At 42.4% G+C, this 18,617-nt stretch overlaps 1 protein-coding gene across 1 annotated transcript in view; it reads right to left on the bottom strand.

Annotated features, from left to right (window-relative positions):
- Positions 1 to 218: 218 nt before the first annotated feature.
- The window catches only part of TAP2 (transporter 2, ATP binding cassette subfamily B member), a 33,695-nt gene continuing 15,296 nt past the window's right edge, over positions 219 to 18,617 (bottom strand). The window contains exon 12 of the mRNA XM_036356520.1: positions 219 to 429. Within this exon, the coding sequence (XP_036212413.1) occupies positions 244 to 429 (186 nt within the window). The 3' untranslated portion in view covers positions 219 to 243. The remainder of the gene's footprint in view (positions 430 to 18,617) is intronic.

Genomic DNA, 18,617 nt, shown 5'->3' with positions numbered 1-18,617 from the left:
ATCTCTAGTGGGGGCAGGTGGCTTGCAGGATTCTCTTTCATCATTGATGTGTCTGTGTCTCTCTCCCTCTCCCTTCCTCTCTGAAATCAATAAAAAATATAAATATGTTTAAACTACTAGACCTAAATGTGGGTTTAGTTAGGGTTCGGGATATAGGATAATCATACAGAAATCAGTTGTATTTCTACATACTAGCAAGGAACTCATAAATGCCAAAATTTAAAAATACAGAGCCATTTAAAATTATTCAAGATTTCGGGGTGACAGCCTGGCGCTGAGGCCCCTCCTTCTCCATGAAGAGGAGGCACAGGCAGGGAGCCTGGTGCAGACCCCGGTTCCCACCAGGTGGATGTGAGATGCGCAGATGGACACGGTACAGTCGCCATTGTCTTTAGTCAGCACAGACGGCAGTTCTGCGTGATGGAGGCCCTACAAGAGAACGTGATTTATTTGAGAAACTCAAACTACTAAAACCAATATATCCTGTATAATAAAATGCAAATTATCCCCTCAATCGGGAGTTCAACGAGGGGGCAGCGCTGGCAGGCCAACCACCCTTGGCCCCTCCCCCCAGCCCACCCTATCCACCCCGGGGCAGGCCAGCTGACCCCATCCTGCACAAATTCATGGACCGGGCCTCTAGTATTCTAATAAAATTTCTCAACATTAAAGAAAAAGATAATATCACCAGGGTATCCCAGCAAAAACTGACTTAATAATTAGATTATCATCAGCCTTTTTAATAGCAACGTTAGGTGAAACAGTGCTAAGATACTGCGATAAAGTGTGTGCGTGAAGAATGACAGAGCTAGAACACCCCATGCGCAGCCCCCAGTGAACCCCAGGCCCCGGCAATGGCATCAGAAAGCGGAGGCGAGCGGCCCCTGTTCCCCGGGATGCAAAACCGCCCGCTGCCTGCAGGCCGGCGCCCGGAGCCAAAGCTCAGCCCACGCAGCCTCCCACCCAGAGGCCGGTCGCGGGAAACGTGGGACGGGACGTAAAGCGCTGATGTTCGCGATCGGCAGCACCCAGACTGTGGGGACCTGCGGGTCGGTGGCTCGGGCTTTCCAGCACATTCGTCCTTAGGAAAGAAAGGGGTGGAGCAGAAACCTGCCGAGCCTAAGAGACGCAAAGACAGCGAGGCTTATGTCCAGGCACTGGTGCGGGCTGGACAGACTATGAAAAAGGGAGTGACCTGGCCGTGGGAGGGCGCCCTCCGAGCGGACCGGGCTTTGGCTTGGCCGGCGGCGCATGGAGCCAGCGCTGCGCAGTCTGTTCTTGCCCGAGCGGTCAGTGTGGGAGTTTTGCCTTAAATGATTTATTAAAGTATGCATGTGTGTTCTCTGTATCTCAATTTTAATTTTACATTTATAAAAGTTTTTTTAAAGAGTGAGGATCTGCGCGTGTGCCTTCTAGAGGCGGCGGCGGGAGGGGAGGCGGGGCTCCTGGCGCAGGGGGCAGGGACTTGGCGGGTACAAATGGGAAAAAGAAGGGCGGGGCGGGGGCGGTAAGAGGTGCGTGAGCCCCGAGTCTGGCAGGCCGCCTGCAAGGCCCCGCGAGCGCCCAACCACGGAGGGGCCCACGCCACGCGGCTGCCTCGGGCGCCGGGGCAAGGCTTCCCTGGGCCCTGGCGAGGCGGTGGGAGGACAGCCCCGAGCCCGCAGGGACAGCAGTGAGAGTCTCTCAGGGACCCACCCACATCCCGGGGACGCACAGACGAGGAGCCCAGCCTGATTAGACTCACCCGCAGAGCCACCACCTAGGGAGCCCACCCAGAACCCATTCGGGAAGGAAAAAATGAGACAGGAAAAGCATCAGCCTCTTCAGATGGGGCTTGCCCCAAACGCATTCATTAAGTGTGTAACTTCCCGGCCTCCCTAGGATTGGATACTCCCCACACTAATAACCAATCAAGACAGAGAAGTTTTGCATCATTAGGTGCTGGGTGGAATACTTTCATAAAGTAGTGTTGTACCAATCAAGAATTGCATCCCTGCAGAATCACTGGCAGTATTTACGTGTGTGGGAAATGGGCTGGGAGAAAAGGTATTCTACATAGTCGATGGTCCTAGAAGGACTGGGAGGTTGTTTTTATGTATCCTGGTGTCTTCATTTACCACTGGCCTGGCCTGGCCTGGCCAGTAGGTCTCCCTTCCTATGGGGTGATTGACATTGTTAATTAAGAAAGTAGGCAACATTCAGAATGCATATGCTTTAAGAGAGTTAGTGAAGGGGTTATCAGAGCGTTAAATGTCAAAGCTATATCTCAAAAGAGTAGAAAATAAATTGGAAATGAGGAGATGAAGGCAGCAGATGTAAACGGTCCTTCACACTTTGGAAATGAAGATTTAAGATCGGAAAGACCTCTACACGTTTGTGAGGCAAGTGGGAGGCATCTGTAGACAGGAGAGGTTGAAGATAAAAAGGAAAAGAAGGGAGAAATTTCCCAAAAGTGCTGAATGGTGTCCAAGAATGAGAGAGATTGTCAGTCTTGGAAACAAAAAAGGGATATGTCTTCAGATACAAGATTGAAGACAGGAAGATTTGGGATGAGAAGGAGGGAAGTGGGGAGGTTCCACTCGTATGACTTCAATGAACTCAATTTACAATAAAGCAGATCTTCTGCTAAAAGGAGTGCAAGAAAATAGATTTGATAACTAAGGAGAGCAAGACTCCTTTCTCACAAAGTGGTGTCAGTGCATTATCACATTTTCAGCATAGAGCTACCTGTGCTCAGTATTATGGGCTGTCCAGTGATGGAACAGACAGTTCCTTGTCCTCCAGAAACGGATAACCGAGGGGCAGTGACAGGGAAACAACCCACTGTGATGTCAGGAAGAAAGGAACTAACTGGGTAATGTTTGAGCACGCAGACAGCAATTCAAACTTAGTCTAGAAAAAGTTCATGATGTTGATATTTGATACAATTGGCATAACAAACAGAATTTTATAGTTCAAAATACCCTGCACATGTGGACAACAGAGATGAAATAAACAGTGCAACAAAAATGTTTACCTGGAATCCCTTAAAAATTACTTTTTTAACTTTTTTATTGAGTTTATTGAGGTGACATTGGCTAATAAAATTATGTAGATTTCAGATGTACAATTCTAGAATACATCATCTGTATATTGTATTGTGTGTTCACCATCCCAAGTGAAAATTACTTATTATCCACAATAAATAAATATATGCACACTACTTTCTTGAATGGGAGAAAATACAATAGAATTTATCTTCACTTCCCTAAAGGACTTGGGCTTTGATGGTTATGTAAGGTGGGGTTATGATGGTAGCCAGGAGACCCAGGAATAACTGCGTCATGCCTTTCTACATATGCTGGGATGCCGTTGGGAAAGGCCTACTCCTACCTACTACTAGCAAGTTGTAAATCAAAGGTACACCCCATTATTAGCTGGTCAAACCCCGACACCCAATAGGCAGTTTATGGTAAGCTTCTCTGAAGCATGAGACCCCAAGCAAGGTCTCATATTCCCTCTTAAATCCCACTGTACCACTAGCCAACTGTAAAGCCTGAAGGATTAAGAACATCCAAACAGCCCTTACCAGTATTGCTCAGTCGTTAGAGCATCGTCCCATGCACCAAAGGGTTTGCTTCCTGGTCAAGGGCATGTACCTGGGTTGCAGGTTCCCTCCCTGCCCTCAATCTTAGCACATGTGGGAGGCAACCAATCGATGTGTCTCTCTCTCTTTCATCCATGTTTCTCTCTCTTTCTCTCTCTTTCTCTTTCTCTCTCCTTCCTTTCCACTCTCTCTGAAAAGCAATGAAAAATATATTCTCAGGTGAGGTGCCGGGGTTCTTGTTCCAGCATCTAGAAGGATTCAGCAATCTGGAGAAGGGGCTGTGTCTAACTTAATGAGTCCAGATAGGAAGCATAATTTTGAAAGGCATTTGGGGGTCAGAGGAGCTTAGCTAAAAGGAACTAAGTTCTCCTCATCTCAGGACCCCATGCTTTTTATTAACACAATTTGTCCTGAGGTGCGGCAGAGATATACACTTAATTGTCAGATTGGAAGAATTAGCCTAAGGCTGTTCAGGTGTTTGGCCAGTAGGAGGCAATAACATGTAGATTAAGATTCCCTGGGCTGTCTAGAAGCAAACCATCATCCCTTTTCAGGTTTGGGGAAATGCCTTTAGCCATTCCCAACAGGTGACAACATATGTGACTCAGCCCTTGTTGAGTCCCCAAGTTCCATCAACCTTTCAATGAAACTCTTACAATTATGACATGCTGGAATTGTTCTCCGGCATGAGTATTAACAAAAAACAAAAAGAAAGAACCTCCAAGCAGATGACTGTGTCACAAAAGGACTCTGTCCAAGACGGCAGAAATAGGATTCAGAAAAGAGAGGCAAAATGCAGCTATGTAACCTTTTAATGTACTCTGACCCCATCCCACCCCCCCACCCCCACCCCCACTGCCCCCCTCCCCGCCCCCGCACACACACCCCACACACACTCCTACTAAGCATGCCCTGCCCGGAATCTCACCAATCAGAATAATTTCTTCTCTCGAAGATCATGACAGGTAAGAAAAAGATGGGGAGGTGGAAAACATCACCAGTATTCACCAGCTTCCCCTACTTCCTAGGCACATGGGAAACTATACCTCCTAGCCTCCTGGGACTGTGTGACTAGTTCTAGCCAATGGTTAGTGAAAAAAGATTCTTGGTCAACAATTTAACTACCATTGCACGATTCTTCTCTTCCCGTCCCAAGTCAACCAAGACAGCCTTGGGTTGAAATGTGGAATCAGAGTACAAAAGTGGTCTAATGGGCTGAATCACCCAAAGCTACAGCAGATGCTGTATGAATGGGAGATAACTTTTGCTTAATTAAGGCACTGGGGGCTGTTTGTGACCACAGCCTGGCCTAACTTGGCCTAATAAAGGACAGGAACAAAAATGTTGACCGCCCCTACCACATCCCTCAGGTAGATTTGATTATTCATGAATGAAGTCTGACCACAGGCCAGAAAACAGTGGACACTGCAGGGCACAGGATGGTGACTGTGGGTGCCTCTAGGGCTGGCTGTGTGCTGCTCCCATTTGGGAGGCCTTGTGTGAAGCCGGGGAAAGGCCACAGACAAAGGAGCTGAAGCCACTGAGTTTTAACTTCCTCCCTTCGTCCTCCCCACACCTACTTTAGTCTTTCCTGTTATCTTAGCTCATTTGGCTGTGGACAGAAACGTTTGACTTGGGGCTGCATGAATGAGGTTATCAGAAGCAGCAAAAGCCTGAGAGGGCAGACAAGGCATAAAGTCTACACCTTTTCTCTCCCTGCAGGGCTTTGGCAGCTGCTCTCAGAGATAACAGAGAGACAGGAGGAGAGGAGAAAGGATGGGACCAGAGAACTGAGATTAAATGGAGCTTGTATTTGGATTTAGAGGGAGGAGAAGGAGTTGTCAGCTGTCAGGTTCTGGGGGAGGGGGTGGCGCGGGAGGAGGGGAAGGCCAGGGGGCGGGGAGATTGGAGGACACAGATGCTGACCCAGAAAGTTAGGAGGCCTGGTCTTTCTTCCTTCCAAGGTGAATGGTTCCACTAAGCTCGGACCTGCCTACTGTTGTGCCCAGATTTCAAGGTTCCCAGGACCCCCAGGGAGCCCGTCAGTCCGATGCAAAAGCAAAGAGTCCTTCATTTCGAACTAGTTCGGCTCCCCGACCACACTCACCGATGCAACGGTAGCCCAGTGGCCGAGAGAGAGCGAGGCCTGATGGGATTGTGGGTTTTATAGTAAGGGCAGGGGAGGGGACTGTGGGCCCCGCCGATTGGCCAGGCGCGAGTCAGGTCTTGTTACACAGGATGTGGTCATCTCTCTGGCGCGCACGTCCCTTGATTGTCATTGGTTAGTTTAAAGAAATCCTGGGCGTCGCCAGCAGGGGCCTGGGCTTCCGGGAAGAAGGCACTCTCCTGAGCACATGGCGGCCACCCCAAAAATGGAGGACCCAGGGCAAGATGGAGGGCGCAGTCCCCCCCCCCCCCAGGGCGAGCTGAGCCCAGGCTCCAGGGGCCAGTCCGGTTGCTGGGGGTCCAGCAGATCGACCAGTTCCAGCCCAGACAGGAAGTCCACGTCCTCCATCTCGTTCCCGGGGGCACCGGCGATCGCCTCCTCCTCCATCTCCTCGGGCGAGGGCATGCGCCCTGCCCCGCCGCCGCTGCTGCCGCGTGGGTCCGGTCCGGGGGTGGCAGGAGGGTGGCAGCCTGCGCCGGGCTCCCACCATGGGCTGGGGAGTCGGTGCCCGAGGCCGCCAGCAGCGTGGTCAGGCCCCGCGACGACTCCCCTTTCACCTACATCATAATAACTAATATTTGCTGTTTGCTCATTATCCGTCAGTTTTCCAAACACGATATGAAAGACCGACAGGAAGATAGAGAATCATCTCAACAACGATTCACAGTGGACTCTACTATGATCCCCATTTTACAGATGAAGTAATGAAAGGATGAACCAAAGGTCACACACCCAGCAAGTGCAGGGGCCGTGCTCATTCCATTGCACTGTATTTCTTACTTGGGAAGCTCTTTTTGTAAACCTGAGCATCTCTACAATGATAAGATACACAAGAGTGGAAGTAACAGGGAATGTTATTATAACCCTTTGGTGTTAGGACAGAGCTCCATCACAGCCTGTCTCACAAAAGGAAGCCGGTGGGGAGCAGGAAGGGGCAGAGCTGTCTGCAGGAACTAAGAAGAGAAAGCAATGCCAGCCAGGGAGGCCCCTTGCCAATGGCCTCTGATACATGTTGAGTAAATTAATGTGTCTGATTGGTTCAGTTCGAAGCTTTTTTGAGTCATTTTCCATGCTTGGTGTCAATGTCTACAGTGGGAGGATCTGGGCTTCCAGCTTATCGGAGAAACTGTAGACTCTGGGAGGCAGCCAGCAAAGGGAGGGGTTGCAGCCTGGTTCCTTCCTCCCACATTTTTGTGTTCCTGTTCTCCTTGTATGAGCTTGGAAACAAGGTGGGGCATTTTGATCTTTTCATCCTGTCTGACTTCAGCCAAGAGCCCTCCCTAACACAGACATGCTTTTCTGTGCTGTTTTGCTCCAGCTCATAATTTGCATCTCTCTCCCTCTTTTTCGCCCCATTCTCTAGGAGGTGAGAGAAGTTGGTGATAACAAATAATTCTCCATATTACCTAACCCAATCACCCCTTCAATTGCTATTTAGGTGACTTTACATTTGAAATAAACTATTTATTTAAATTCATGTTCCTCTTTCTACGCCCTCCTATCACCAGAAACATAAGCTGACTTGGAAAGTTAGAAAAGTATTCTGAGATACTAGACAGCAAGTTAAAACATATTTTTAGGGAACACTGTGTGAAGGGCTGGTACAAGGCTAAGAACGTTCCCAGCTCAAAAAACACGTAACTCTCCCTTGGTGGTGATTGAAGTTCCAAGCTAGAGGGAGCTACAAGAAGGGGAAGGTAAGAAGGAAAGAATATAAGAAGCAACATAAATTGGTGGAATTTAGGGTGTCTGAAGCAAACTCATGATTTCACTCAGAGAATCCAGTTGGTAGCCAAGGAACTAAAGGTTCTGGGCTCCAATCAGCAATCACTCCTTTGATGTGCTGCCTGGATGGGTGGACCCACCCACGTCTGATTGAGTGACACCATTCTCCTAGGATGGCTTTCTCTATCACCTCATCCTGGGAAAGTGAATGTTTGTACTAATTTGTTCTTTGAACTCATTTTTCCTAGAAAAGAGCCACTGAAATTATATTTTGAACTTCAGAAAGGTTTTCTAAAACAAACACAACTTGGTCCTGATCGTTTTTTTTTAAATCTGTGTTAGATTCTGTTTGCAATATTTTTAGCACTTTTCCATCAATATTAATAAGTAAATTCATCTGTAACCTTTTTGTGCATTACCACAGTTTAACATCAATATTATACTTACTTCATGAAAAGAATGCTTTTTATGCTGTTGAGCCATTTAGTTATAATTAGAATTATCATTTTTTCCTCTTTAAAGATTTTATTACATTCCCCTAAATATCTGGGCTTTGAGCTTTCCCAAGGATAACTCTTTTACAATTTTCTCTATTTCTTCTATGGAAATTATTTTATATAGATTGCTTTGGGTATGTTATATGTTTCAAGATAATTATTCATTTAATCCATAAAATTGAACAAAGTGGTTTTTTTTATTTTTTCCTCTGTTCCTGTATTAATTTTGTCATTGCCATTTCTCATTTTCTCTACTTGCAACATCTTTACTGTTTTTCATGATTAGGTTTATCTTAAGGAAAAAATTTTAAAGTTTGAATTAAGGTATTCCACTGTTCTTTAGTTTTCTAAACGCTCTAATTTCTGCTGTTATCTTTATTATCTGCTTTCATTTGATTGACTTTGTTGTTCTTTCCACTTAATCCACCTGGTTGGTTTCAATTCTTTCCTTTTGTTGATATAAATAAGGCCATGAATTCTCCTCTGAGTACTGCTTTAACTATATCCCAAAAGTTTTGAAATAAGATTCTTATTTTTAATTTAATCTTTATTGTTCAAATTATTACAGTTGTTCCTCTTTTTTCCACCCGTAGCTCCCCTCCATCCAGTTCCCATCCCACCCTCAGCCCTCCCCCGCCCCCACTGTCCTCATCCATAGGTGTACGATTTTTGTCCAGTCTCTTCCCACACCCCCACACCCCTTTCACCCCGAGAATAGTCAATCCACTCCCTTTCTATGCCCCTGATTCTATTATATTCACCAGTTTATTCTGTTCATCAGATTATTCACTTGATTTTTAGATTCACTTGTTGATAGATGTGTATTTGTTGTTCATAATTTGTATCTTTACCTTTTTCTTCTTCCTCCTCTTCTTAAAGAATACCTTTCAGTATTTCATATAATACTGGCTTGGTGGTGATGAACTCCTTTAGCTTTTCCTTATCTGTGAAGCTCTTTATCTGACCTTCTATTCTGAATGATAGCTTTGCTGGATAAAGTAATCTTGGTTGTAGGTTCTTGCTCTTCATCACTTTGAATATTTCTTGCCACTCCCTTCTGGCCTGCAAAGTTTCTGTTGAGAAATCAGCTGACAGTCGTATGGGTACTCCCTTGTAGGTAACTGACTGTCTTTCTCTTGCTGCTTTTAAGATTCTCTCTTTGTCTTTTGCTCTTGGCATTTTAATTATGATGTGTCTTGGTGTGGTCCTCTTTGGATTCCTTTTGTTTGGGGTTCTCTGCGCTTCCTGGACTTGTAATCCATTTCTTTCACCAGGTAGGGGAAGTTTTCTGTCATTATTTCTTCAAATAGGTTTTCAATATCTTGCACCGCTATAATTCGGATGTTGGTACGCTTGAAGCTGTCCCAGAGGCTCCTTACACTATCTTCGTATTTTTGGATTCTTTTTGTTTTTCCAGTTGGGTGTTTTTTGCTTCTTCATATTTCAAATCTTTGACTTGATTCTTGCGATCCTCTAGTCTGCTGTTGGAACTCTGTATAATATTCTTTATTTCAGACAGTGTATGCTTAATTTCTAGTTGGTCCTTGTTCATATCCTTGAGGGTCTCACTAGATTTCTTGAGGGTCTCACTAAATTTATCAGCGCTCTCTAGAAAATTCTTTAAAAACCTTATAATTGTGGTTTTGAACTCTATATCCAGTTGTTTGCTTTCCTCCATTTCTGTCATTTGTGACCTGTTTCTTTGTCTCCGCATTTTTTTATGCTTTCCTGTGTTGATAGAGTGGCTTTCTATGCTAGGTGTCCTATAGGGCCCAGTGGCTCAGCCTCCCCAGTTACCTGGGGTGGACACTCTTGGTGCACCCCTTTGTGGGCTGTGTGCACAGTCTTGTTGTAGTTAAGCCTTGATTGTTGTTGGTATCACTGGGAGGAATTGACCTCCAGGCCAATTGGCTGTGAGAATCAGCTGTGTCTGCAGTGGGAGAACTTCTGTGCTGGAGACACCCTTCTGGAGCAAGACTTGCTTCAGTGGGGCTTTGGTGCTCACTGAGTCTGCACCCTGAGTGTGTCCCTTATGGATGTGAGGAGTTGTAATCTGGATGGTCCCACTCTGACCACTGGGTACACTGGCTCTTGGATCTCTAAGGAGGTGCTAATTTAGCCTCTGCCTGAGGCTACCCAGCAGGAGCTACAGAGAGATCTTCAGATTCCTCTTCTTTGGTTGGGATTTGGAGGTGCCCAGATGAGGCCCAGTTGTGAAGCAATGCAAGCTGCAATGGGGCTTTGGGCCTTCTTTTGGATGTTCTGGGTCTCTCTGACCCAGCTGCAGTTTGTTAGGTAATTTTCAGATTGCAAAGGGCCAGGCCTTTCATATGCAAAAGCTTCTGTGCACAGCTTGGGTGGGGTGGGGTCTCAGGGAATCAACAGGGCGGGGCAAATAGCTATGGCTGATCCTCAGTCCTACCCTAAGAGGCCCTGCATCTCAGTGTCCTGGTAATCGCTGCAAGCACTTCTGAGAGAAAGCCACCCTCGAGTTCTGACCGATGCCAGACAGTCCAATTTCTCCCCATATGAGTCTGGGTCCCCAGAGACTCGCCCGGAACTGGAGTTCAGAGCAGTCAGGAGCTTGAGACTCCCTCCAGATTGAAAAAGACAACCGAATCCTCAGTTGCCAGCCTTTCCACGTGCACCTCTGTACCTCTGCACTTTACTTCCACACTTCCTCTGAGTCTCAGTGTGCTTTTCTCTTTCCTTCTAGTTGTAGAATTTCCACTCAGCTAGCCTTCCTGTGGTTCTGGATGATGTCCGTTTTGACTTTTAGTTGTATTTTTGAAGTGGTTGTGTGAGGCAGTAATTTCTGGTGTTTACCTATGCTGCCATCTTGGTTTCTCCTCTGAAATAGGATTCTTAATTGCCATTTTTCTAGAAAATTTTTAGTTTGTTTTTTTAATTTTATCTCTGGCCCAAGAGAGACCATTTCTTTAAGTTTCTATGTGAAAGAGCACTTAACTTTTGTGATTTTCTTTGTGAAAAGCATTTATTGTTTCTGGTTTTATTGTTATAACTAGATTGTTCCATTATGGTCAGAGAATAGTATCTATATCATTCCTACTTTGGGGAATTTACTGAGGTTTTATGTGCCACAATATATGGTCTATTTTTATTATATGTTGTTGGAACTTGAAAAGTTATATTTTCAATTTTCAATAAAGAAACTTTAATATATACTTATCAGATCTAATTTTTTATTATGTTAGTAATATCTTCCACATCCATACTTATTTTTTATTTACTTGATCTTTCTGAATTAAAGTCACCTATTAGCACCTTTGTGAATATTTCCTGTAGCTACCTTCACTTCTGCTTTATGAGAATTGCTTATGTGCTATTTAGAACTTATACATCTCTTATTCATTATAAATTTTGCACTCTACATTATAAAGTACCTTCTTTGTATCTCTGAATTGGGGGGGGGGTGGTTTGAGTTTCACTTTGTTTAATAACTTTGCAACCTCTGCTTCCTTTTTGTTTGCATTTTCTTATGATGACATTGCCCATCATTCTGTTTGCTCAATAAGTGAGCAAACCTTCCTAACACACTTTTATTTTAGGTGTGCCTTTTGTATATTGCAAACTGCAGAGTTTTTCTTTTGATCTAATCTAAAAAATATTTTTATTTTATAGATGAGTTAAGCCAACTTACAATTATTATATAGCAAACAGATTGTGTAAATTAGAGATTGTTATTTTCTGATAAATATGCTTTTTATAGAAATATTTCTTTTTTAAACCTTTCACTGTGTCTTTTTTGTGTGTTTTTTTTAACTGAAGTTTTTTAGATATTTAAGAAGGTGTATGTTTTGTGACTGTCTTGATAATTTTATTTTTGTATAATAGAATTAGTTTTTTCTTCTGGAAGGGTTTCTTATAGTTTTCTATGAACATCATAATATTAATTTATATCCTCTCCTTTCCTCTTCCATTTTATTTGTGTTTACCTTTGTATTCCTAAACATGTTCTAATACAACTACTTGACTTATCAGTTTTAAGAAATAGATTTTGACTCTCAGGTATTACAGACAAGGCCATCAGCAAGCTTACTCATATTTCCAGTTAATCTATAATTATTGAGAAATGTGTTTTTACTTGTCAATTTCTTTTTGTTATTCTTTCTATATTTTCTTAGATATTTTGTGACTGTTGGTAAGTGCAGACTGATTGTTTTAATATAATGTTCTGGTGACTTATCATCATACAATGATCATTTTTGTCTCTACAATTGCCTTTGGTCTTAGATTATATATATAAATTACCTTACCCAAGGATAAGCTCATTGATTTTAGAGAGGGAAGGAGAGAGGGGGATGTGGGATGTGGGAAAAGGAAAAGAGAGAGAGAGCGGGAGAGAGAGAGAGAGAGAGAGAGAGAGAGAGAGAGAGAGAGAGATTGGCAGCACCCCAACCAGGATCAAACCTACAACCTAGGTTTGTGCCCTGACCAGGAATCAAACCCACAGACAGTATGTACAGTGCTCCAACCAACTGAGCCCACCTGGCCAGGGCTAGACTATATATTTAAATATCAATGTAACCAGACAAGCTGACTTCTGTTTTTAGTTTTATATGTCATGTTGCATATTTTGATTTTAGCCTTTTCATGTCTTTAGGGTTGTTTTGGGGTTTTTTTGTGATTCATGTGAAGAGCATAGAACTGGAGTTGGTGATAATATTAATCTAATCTGATAATTTCTTTAACTCCTAAATTTATGCTATTTACATTTATTGTGATTACCAAGTTTTCTGAATTTCTTTTCACGTCATATACTGTGCTTTTTATTTTATGTTCTTTCTTTGCTTCTTCTTTTCTCCTTTCATGTTTATATAAAATTAAAATTTTTAAGTATTCTCTAATATCTCCCTACTGGCTTAGGAGTTTTAAATTCTATTAGTTAAGAGTTATCCCTACATTTTTTTAAGTATTTTTATTGATTTCAGAGAGGAATGGAGAGGGAGAGAGAGAAACATCAACGATAGAGAATCATTGATCAGCTGCCTCCTGCATGCCCCCCACTGGAGATCGAGCCTGCAACCCAGGCATGTGCCCTTGACTGGAATCAAACCTGATACCATTCAGTCCACAGGCCGACGCTCTATCCACTGAGCCAAACCAGCTAGGGCTATCCCTACATTTTTTTTTTTTTTTTATTGCTTAAAGTATTACAAAGGGTATTACATGTGTCCATTTTATCCCCCCGCCCTAGACAGTCCCCTAGTCTCCCCTATCCCCCAATGTCTTATGTCCACTGGTTATGCTTATATGCATGCATACAAGTCCTTTAGTTGATCTCTTACCCCCCTACCTCCTGCCCCGCAACCCTCCCCGGCCTTCCTGCTGCAGTTTGACAATCTGTTTGAGGCAGCTCTGCCTCTGTATCTATTATTGTTCAAAAGTTTATAATGGTCTCTATTATCCATGAATGAGTGAGATCATGTGGTATTTTTCCTTCATTGACTGGCTTATTTCACTTAGCATAATGCTCTCCAGTTCCATCCATGACGTTGCAAATGGTAAGAGTTCCTTCCTTTTTAGAGCAGCATAGTATTCCATCGTGTAGATGTACCACAGTTTTCTAATCCATTCATCTACTGATGGGCACTTAGGCTGTTTCCAGATCTTAGCTATGGTGAATTGTGCTGCTATGAACATAGGGGTGCATATATCCTTTCTGATTGGTGTTTCTGGTTTATTGGGATATATTCCTAGAAGTGGGATCACAGGGTCAAATGGGAGTTCCATTTGTAGTTTTTTGAGGAAACTCCATACTGTCTTCCATAGTGGCTGCACCAGTCTGCATTCCCACCAGCAGTGCACAAGTGTTCCTTTTTCTCCACATCCTCTCCAGCACTTGTCGTTTGTTGATTTGTTGATGATAGCCAGTCTGACAGGTGTGAGATGGTACCTCATTGTTGTTTTGATTTGCATCTCTCGGATGATTAGTGACTTTGAGCATGTTTTCATATGTCTCTTGGCTTTCTGAATGTCCTCTTTTGAAAGGTGTCTATTTAGGTCCTTTGCCCATTTTTTGATTGGATTGTTTATCTTCCTTTTGTTAAGTTGTATGAGTTCCCTATAAATTTTGGAGATTAGGCCCTTATCGGATATGACATTGGCAAATATGTTTTCCCACACAGTGGGTTTTCTCGTTGTTTTGTTGATGGTTTCTTTTGCTGTGCAGAAGCTTTTTATTTTGATGTAGTCCCATTTGTTCATTTTCTCTTTAGTTTCAAGTGCCCTAGGAGCTGTATCAGTGAAGAAATTGCTTCGGCATATGTCTGAGATTTTGTTGCCTTTGGATTCTTCTAGAATTTTTATAGTTTCCTGTCGTACATTTAAGTCCTTTATCCATTTTGAGTTTATTTTTGTGTATGGTGTAAGTTGGTGGTCTAGTTTCATTTTCTTGCATATATCTGTCCAATTTTCCCAGCACCATTTATTGAAGAGACTATCTTGGCTCCATTGTATGTTCTTGCCTCCTTTGTCAAATATTAATTGAGCATATTGGTTCGGGCCGATTTCTGGGCTCTCTATTCTATTCCATTGATCTATATGCCTATTCTTGTGCCAGTACCAGGCAGTTTTGAGAACAGTGGCTTTGTAATACATCTTGATATCTGGTATTGAGATCCCACCTACTTTGGTCTTTTTCAGGATTGCTGCAGCTATTCGAGGTCTTTTTTTATTCCAGATGAATTTTTGGAGAGTTCGTTCTAGATCTCTGAAGTATGCCGTTGGTATTTTAATGGGAAGTGCGTTGAATTTATAGATTGCTTTGGGTAGTATGGACATTTTAATGATGTTGATTCTACCAATCCATGAACACGGTATGTTCTTCCATCTGTTTATGTCTTCCTCTATATCTTTTTTCAACGTCCTGTAGTTTTCTGAGTAGAGGTCTTTTACCTCTTTAGTTAAGTTTATTCCTAGGTAGCTTAATTTTTTTGGTGCGATGGTAAACGGGATTGTTTTTATAATCTCTCTTTCTGAAAGTTCACTATTGGTGTATAGAAATGCCTCGGATTTCTTGGGGTTAATTTTGTATCCTGCTACATTGCCAAATTCATGTATTAAGTCCAGTAGCTTTTTGATGGAGTCTCTAGGGTTTTGTATGTATAATATCATGTCGTCTGCAAATAAGGACAGTTTTACTTCCTCTTTTCCAATTTGGATGCCTTTTATTTCTTCTTCTTGCCGAATTGCAATGGCTAACACTTCCAGTACTATGTTGAACAGGAGTGGTGAGAGGGGGCATCCCTGTCTTGTTCCTGTTCTTAGGGGAAATGGTGTTAGTTTTTGTCCATTGAGTATGATGTTGGCTGTGGGCCTGTCATATATGGCTTTTATTATGTTGAGGTATGATCCTTCTACTCCCACCTTGCTGAGAGCTTTTATCAAAAATGGGTGTTGAATTTTGTCAAATGCTTTTTCTGCATCAATTGATATGACCATGTGGTTTTTTTCTTTCAATTTGTTTATGTGATGTATCACGTTTATTGATTTGCGGATATTGTACCATCCTTGCATCCCTGGGATAAATCCTACTTGGTCATGGTGTATGATCTTTCTGATGTACTGCTGGATCCGATTTGCTAAGATTTTGTTGAGGATTTTGGCATCTATGTTCATGAGGGATATTGGCCTGTAATTCTCTTTCATTGTGTTGTCTTTACCTGGTTTTGGTATTAGGGTGATGCTGGCTTCATAGAATGAGCTTGGAAGTGTTCCTTCCTCTTGAATTTTTTGTAGTAGTCTGAGGAGGATAGGTTTTAGTTCTTCCTTGAATGTTTGGTAAAACTCCCCTGTGAAGCCGTCTGGTCCTGGGCTTTTGTTTGCTGGAAGCTTTTTGATGACTGCTTCAATTTCTTCCATAGTTATTGGCCTGTTGAGATTTTTAGATTCTTCCTGATTGAGTTTTGGAATGTTGTATTTTTCTAGGAATTTGTCCATTTCCTCCAGGTTGTCTAGTTTGTTGGAGTAGAGCTGTCCATAGTATTTTTTAACAATCATTTGTATTTCTGTGGGGTCTGTTGTTATTTCGCCTCTATCGTTTCTGATTTTGTTTATTTGGGTCCTCTCTCTTTGCTTTTTTTTTTTTTTTTTTTTTTTTTTTTTTTTTTTTTTTTAATTAAATTGTCTAGTTTGTTGGAGTAGAGCTGTCCATAGTATTTTTTAACAATCATTTGTATTTCTGTGGGGTCTGTTGTTATTTCGCCTCTATCGTTTCTGATTTTGTTTATTTGGGTCCTCTCTCTTTGCTTCTTGGTGAGTCTGGCTAGAGGTTTGTCAATCTTGTTTATCCTTTCAAAGAACCAGCTCTTGGTTTCATTGATTTTCTGTATTGTTTTTTTGGTCTCTATGTCATTTATTTCTGCTCTAATCTTTATTATCTCCTTCCTTCTGCTCACTCTGGGGTTTTCTTGTTGCTCTCTTTCTAATTCTTTGAGTTGTAGAGTTAGATGATTTACTACCATTTTTTCTTGTTTGTTGAGATAGGCCTGTAGAGCTATAAACTTCCCTCTCAGGACTGCTTTCATTGTGTCCCATAGGTTTTGGATTGTTGTGTTTTCATTGTCATTAGTTTCCAGGATGTTTCGAATTTCTTCTTTGATTTCATTGGTAACCCAATCAATATTTAATAGCATGCTATTCAGCTTCCAGGTGTTTGAGTATTTTGGGTTGTTTTTATTGTAGTTTATTTCTAATATTATGCCATCGTGGTCTGTGAAGACGCTTTTTATGATTTCAATTTTCTTGAATTTGGGGATACTTTGCTTGTGACCCAATATGTGGTCTATTTTTGAATATGTCCTATGAGCATTTGAGTAGAATGTATATTCCCTGGCTTTCGGGTGAAGTGTTCTGAAGATGTCTATTAAGTCCATCTGATCTAGTGAGTCATTTAGGATTGCTGTATCTTTGCTGATTATTTGTCTAGAGGACTTATCCAGTGCTGTCAGTGGTGTATTAAAGTCCCCTACTATGATTGTATTGTTGTCGATGTCTCCTTTGATATCTTCCAGGAGTTTTTTTATGAATTTGGGTGCTCCTGCATTGGGTGCATATATGTTTACCAGGATTATATCTTCTTGTTGTATTGATCCCTTTAGTATTATGAAGTGGCCTTCCTTATCTCTTGTTATGGCCTTCACTTTGAGGTCTATTTTGTCCGATATAAGTATTGCTACCCCAGCTTTCTTTTCCTTTCCATTTGCCTGAAAGATATTTTTCCATCCTTTCACTTTCAGTCTGTGTGAGTCCCTTCTAATGAGGTGGGTTTCTTGTAGACAGCAGATGTATGGGTCATGTTTTTTTATCCATTCAGCCACTCGATGTCTTTTGTTTGGAGCATTTAGTCCGTTTACGTTTAAAGTTATTATTGAAAGGTACTTGTTTGTAGGCATTTCTGTTTTTGTGTGGCTGTTTTCTTTCTGAGCTTTTTATTTCTTATTTTTATACCAGTCCCTTTAGCATTCCTTGCATTGCTGGCTTGGTGGTGATAAACTCCCTTAGCCTTTTTTTGTCTGTGAAGCTTCTTATTTCTCCTTCAACTTTGAATGATAGCCTTGCTGGATAGAGTATTCTTGGATTCAGTCCTTTGCTTTGCATCACTTTGTAAATTTCCGTCCATTCTTTTCTGGCCTGATGTGTTTCTGTTGAGAAATCATTTGACAATCTAATGGGAGATCCCTTGTATGTAACTTTCCATCTCTCTCTTGCAGCCTGTAAGATTCTCTCTTTGTCCTGAACATTTGCCATGGTAATTATGATGTGTCTTGGTGTGGGTCTTTTTGGGTTCACCTTGTTTGGGACTCTCTGGGCTTGTGTGACTTTTTTCTTCCCCACCTCAGGGAAGTTTTCTGATATTATTTCTTCTAATAGGTTTTCTAATCCTTGTTCATCCTTCTGTTGTTCTGGTACCCCTATTATTCGTATGTTGTTTCGTTTCATGTTGTCCCAAAGCTCCCTTAGGCTCTCCTCCTGTCTTTTCATTTTTTTCTCCAATTGCAGTACATTTTGGGTGTGTTTTGCTTCCTTGTCTTCTAAATCACTAATTCGGTCCTCCGCTTCTCCTAGTCTACTGTTGATACTTTCAATGGAGTTTTTCATTGCAGCTATATCACTCTTCATATCTTCTTGGGTCTTACTTAAGTTGTTGATTTTTTCATCTGTTTCTTCTAGCTTCTTCCATATGTTATCGATTTTTTCATCTGTTTCTTCTAGCTTCTTCCATATGTTATCGATTTTTTCATCTGTTTCTTCTTGCTTCTTGCTGAGGTTGTCGATTTTTTCCTCCATCCGGTTTATGCACTCTAGGACCCTTATTCTGAATTCTTTTTCTGTCATGTTGCATGCCTCTGTATTACTTAGCTGCTTTTCTGGAGAGTCCTCCTTCTCTTTCCTTTGGGGGTTTCTTTGTCTACCCATGTTTGATCTCACTGACATATCTAGACGTTGAGTCGTTCAGTGGCTGCTCCCTTGGTGGCAGTGACTCCTTGGTCTGCGGTTCCTCTTTGGGCGGTTGCGGTAGCAGCTGCTCTTCAGTTGGCAGCAACTCCTCTGGTGGGTGCTGTTCACAGCTGTGGTGGCTCTTCTGGCTGGTGGGGCGAGGTTTCACGTACAGCTGCTG

This window comes from Myotis myotis, unplaced genomic scaffold (assembly GCF_014108235.1).
Source record: "Myotis myotis isolate mMyoMyo1 unplaced genomic scaffold, mMyoMyo1.p scaffold_m19_p_26, whole genome shotgun sequence".
Taxonomy (NCBI): Eukaryota; Metazoa; Chordata; class Mammalia; order Chiroptera; family Vespertilionidae; genus Myotis; species Myotis myotis.
This window is presented reverse-complemented; position numbering and strand designations above follow the sequence as displayed.